This window comes from Bidens hawaiensis, unplaced genomic scaffold (assembly GCF_021521415.1).
Source record: "Bidens hawaiensis isolate Kalapana, Puna unplaced genomic scaffold, B.hawaiensis_p1.1 tig00033838_1, whole genome shotgun sequence".
Taxonomy (NCBI): domain Eukaryota; kingdom Viridiplantae; phylum Streptophyta; class Magnoliopsida; order Asterales; family Asteraceae; genus Bidens; species Bidens hawaiensis.
This window is the reverse complement of record NW_027495817.1, coordinates 93,575-97,844: the sequence shown is the minus strand read 5'-3', so window position 1 is coordinate 97,844 and position 4,270 is coordinate 93,575. Positions and strand designations below refer to the sequence as shown.

The 4,270-nt window shown below is 34.3% G+C and overlaps 1 protein-coding gene across 2 annotated transcripts; it reads left to right on the top strand.

Moving 5' to 3' along the window:
• The first annotated feature begins 814 nt into the window (after window positions 1–814).
• On the top strand, window positions 815–3,913 carry LOC143585413 (amino acid permease 6-like). 2 transcript variants are annotated; one of them, XM_077067207.1, is made up of 8 exons: window positions 815–827; window positions 1,069–1,095; window positions 1,197–1,430; window positions 2,418–2,511; window positions 2,598–2,812; window positions 2,900–3,042; window positions 3,184–3,411; window positions 3,503–3,913. In XM_077067207.1, the coding sequence occupies exons 1-8, from the start codon at window positions 815–817 to the stop codon at window positions 3,911–3,913; spliced, it is 1,365 nt and encodes a 454-aa protein (XP_076923322.1). The 2 variants fall into 2 exon arrangements, with proteins under 2 accessions (XP_076923322.1, XP_076923321.1); XM_077067206.1 differs by lacking the exon at window positions 815–827 and having other exon boundaries at window positions 1,014–1,095.
• Window positions 3,914–4,270: the final 357 nt, after the last annotated feature.

The window sequence follows — 4,270 nt, the reverse complement described above, 5'->3', positions numbered from 1 at the left end:
AGGAAATTTAGTCGTAGTGTTTGAATCTTTACGTAGCAATCGGACAGTTATGGAGCTGTTCAAACGGGCACCATTTGGTATTTACTTTCTAACTAGTTTTTCGGTTAGTTACATTTTTTGTTTTATATTTGCAAATATTAATTCTCACTTTTTATTCACGTGTAGTAATGTTTAGTTATTTAAGGAAAAGAAAAATAAAGCTTTTTTAGCCAAATGATTATAAAATAAGAGTCGGCATTATGAGAGAACTTTTTGAAAATTGAGAATCATGATAACCATTTTGGATCATAAAAAATCCAAAAGAAAAAAAAAACACGAAAATAAAAAAAGTAAAAAAACCAGAATTCCTATTTTATCATCCTGGTTTCATAAAAAAAATCTCGTTTTAGCTAAATTATACATATATGTATAATATGCATAATTTAAGATAAATGATCATGTACATATGCGTACATTACGTAACTAGAGATTAAATAAAACTATACACATGTGTATATGTATAATACGAATTAATTAATTTTTTGTATGAATCTAAAATGAAATATAAGAATTTTGATTTTTTTACTTTTTAAAATTTTGGTTTTTTTTTTGTTTTATAATTTTTTAAAGGTTTTTTTTACCCAAAATAATTTCAAAATTCTCAATTTGAATAGGGTTCCTTACCCTATAAAAATAAATAAGCATTTAAAAAAAGTATATTTCCTTCTTAAAACGAATGTAGACAAATATGTATACCAGATTAATTATAAAAAATACGGTTACCGTAAATCTTGCTAGATTAATGGAAATGAATTTGTTCCAAGAATAAGTCAACATGATAGAAATGAGTGTATTCTAGTAAAGTTTTGCTTCTATTGCACTTTCCCAAGTATGACTTACCGGAGTAAATGCTGTGTTGAATTCAAGAATTTCAGTTCATGAATTAGTCTGCATTATTATCTTTATATATGACACTGTCTTCAATTCTTCATCTTCATAGTCCTCAAGATTTCGAGTCTCACCGAACGAAAAAGATGCAGAAACATTCAGTTTTTTCTGTAGAAAATGGAGATGTCAATGGCTACTTAGATGATGATGGTAGAATCAGAAGAACAGGTATGCATAATGCAGAATTTATAATTTATATATAATTTATAATGCGTGTGAGTTCTTGTGATTTTTAGGGTTTTTGTATGAAATTGTGGTTTTGTTTGAAGGAACATTGACTACTACAAGTGCACATATCATGACTGTGGTGATAGGATCGGGTGTGTTGTCGTTATCGTGGTGTTTGGCTCAGTTAGGCTGGATTATTGGAGTTCCTTTACTTGCGGTGTTTGCGATCATCACGTGGTACACGTGCCTCTTGCTTACAGATTGCTATAGGTCTCCTGATCCTATTGGTGGTACCCGAAACTATAATTATACGCAAGCTGTCAAAGTTAATCTCGGTACGTTTATGGTAGTCAAGATGTATATTTTTGGTTATGTTATTATCGCTTACAGTTTTAAAAGGTTGAACAGGGCCAACTAGCAAACCACAACTACTTGGTTCAAATGTTTTGATCAAAATTTACAACTTTTAAGTAATTTGGTGCATTTGTTGTGTTGGCTCAGTTTGAAAATACACGAGTAAAGAACAGGGATTTTGGGTCGAGTCAACCGACTATAAACACCTTCTTTTATTAAACTCACAAACTCGACATAACAAAAGTCAAATACACTATCCCTCTATTTATACTAAACGTATACAAATCCTAACCAAATTCAAACTCAATTAAATAAACAAAATAATCCAACCTGATAAACCTAAACAGATTGAAATCATAAACTAAACCGACAAATCTGAATTACTCCAACTATTTTTTTCTTTTCTTTTTTTTTTGAACGGCAAAGGATCTCACGCGTAAACCTACTCTTTCGGGGCTATGTCCAAGGTCGAATTCTCGACCGCTGTGAGACTGTACCCCCTATGAGCGGGAGCCAGGTGGAATCTGTAAACCCTCGCTCCCTGTGGGTTCGAACCTGGGATTAAAGTCATGATTCGTCCCTTCACCCAGATATCCTTTGAATTGGCTTAGTGAGAATCGAGCATGCGTCTCTACTAAGAGAGGACATGCCTCTTACCACTAGACCAACTTCTCAAGATAATTACTCCAACTACTAAGTTGATCATTACTAGGAATACTTATTATTTTCTGGGGCATTGTTTACTTCTAGACCGTTCACTTAGAAATACAGAAAACTACCAAAAAAATAAAACTAAGTTACTAGTCTCATTCTAAACAACCTACTTCCACAAAAAGAGATATAGCGTAGTCGGGTTTTTTGGCATAACGCCATGGGCGTGTTGAGTATGTTAACAAAAATGGCCTAGGTAATAACCTGTCTTGCTTGCAAGTACATTCTTAATTGTTGGGCTATTTTTGCTGCTTTAGGAGGATTTAAATACAAATTATGTGGAATATCTCAATATGCCATTCAAGTTGGTGGGAGCATTGGGTACACCATCACTTCAGCCATCAGTATGGCGTAAGCAAAAACCAAATACCATAAAACTTATAGTTTGATTGCTTTTAGTTGCCTACCTAATTTTTTTATATCTTATGATTAACCAGGGCGGTTAAAAGATCAAACTGTTTTCATAAACACAGACACAACATTGGTTGTCACACGCTGAACAATTCATACGTATTGATCTTCGCATGTATAGAGATCGTTTTGAGCCAAATCCCAAACTTCCACAAGCTCTCGCTCGTTTCAGTTGTTGCCACCATCATGTCTTTCGCTTATGCTGGCATTGGCTTTGCTCTATCAGTTGCAAAAGTTGTAGGTGAGAGAATTTTTTTCATACAAGATTTGAATAATTGTTACAATGTTGCTGGAAGTCTATAATTTTTTTTTGGTTCGATGATAATAGGAGGTACATCTGCGGAAACAAATCTAACAGGTAAAGCAGTCGGACCAGACATGACTAGCACGGAGAAAATGTGGAATGCTTTCTCCGCGGTTGGAGATATTGCTTTTGCTTATTCTTTTAGTCTAGTCCTTCTTGAAATACAGGCAATTAATCTTTTCTACTGACTAGCTTCTATTCATCATTTTCTAACTGATTAGCCTCTATTCAGTTAGTCCAAATACGAGTTTGTCAATTCTCAGCTTCGTTCGATATGTATATGCTAATGGATGTTTATGAACATGCAGGATACACTAAAACAAAGTCCTCCAGAAAACAAAGTAATGAAAAAGGCTTGCACAATAGGAATTGGAGCATCGACCTTGCTGTACATGCTATGTGGGATACTCGGATACTTAGCATTCGGGAATGATTCATCTGGGAATTACTTGACAGGGTTCGGTTTCTATGAACCATTTTGGCTAGTCGATATTGGTAACATATGTGTTGTTATTCATCTTCTTGGAGCATTTCAGGTACATATGTTGTGTATTAATCTACTAGTCAATATAAGTAGCTTTCTGGATATCTGCTCAAAACTTTGATTACATTTGATTACATTTTTAGGTAATTATCCAACCGTTTTTTGCGTTTGTGGAGAATTGGAGTCGGGAAAACTGGCCAGGATGCAAATTCATTGAGAGAGAATATATGATTGGAAAATGCAGTATCAATCTGTTCCGGTTAGTATGGAGGACGAGTTACGTTATACTAGCAACGCTTGTCGCCATGATGTTTCCGTTCTTTAACAGTTTTATGGGACTTATAGGTTCAGTAACATACTGGCCATTGACCATATATTTCCCGATAGAGATGTATATATCGAGGGCAAAGATTCCAAGGGGTTCATTCACATGGATCTGGTTAAAGCTTTTGACCTTCATATGCTTACTTGTAGCACTTCTTGCTGCAGCTGGATCAATTCAAGGCCTCGCCGTCTCCTTCTCTAGTTTCAAGATCTTTCGTTCTGTGTCCTAGAATCATGAAAACTAGTCTTGGCTGTTACAAACTTATATCCATAGTATCTTTCTGAAATTGTAAAGGAGTATTTGTGAACCTATAGCTAATGCTTAAAGTACCTAATTATATTTAGATAGTTGTTGAGCGGTACACAGACTGAATTGATTTTTATTATTTCTCTTAATGCTTTTACAATGAAAGAGCTTTACAATTTATACAAGAAAGACAAGACTTAAATGAGGAAATAATCATTGATTGTGGCTGTAACGAGCTGGTCATTAGCTGTCGGTTTGACCCTTAAAGGGAAATGATATTAACTGATCCTGTTTATTATTATGTCAAAATCCTTTTCATTTCAAGTTTTCAACACTTCTC

Excerpts from the sequence above, each read along its gene's own strand:
- LOC143585413 (XM_077067206.1), top strand. The coding sequence starts at position 1,014 with ATGCAGAAACATTCAGTTTTTTCTGTAGAAAATGGAGATGTCAATGGC. Across the intron at positions 2,512-2,597 it reads ACTTCAGCCATCAGTATGGC|GGCGGTTAAAAGATCAAACT; the intron begins GTAAGCAAAAAC and ends ATGATTAACCAG. Across the intron at positions 3,043-3,183 it reads TAGTCCTTCTTGAAATACAG|GATACACTAAAACAAAGTCC; the intron begins GCAATTAATCTT and ends ATGAACATGCAG.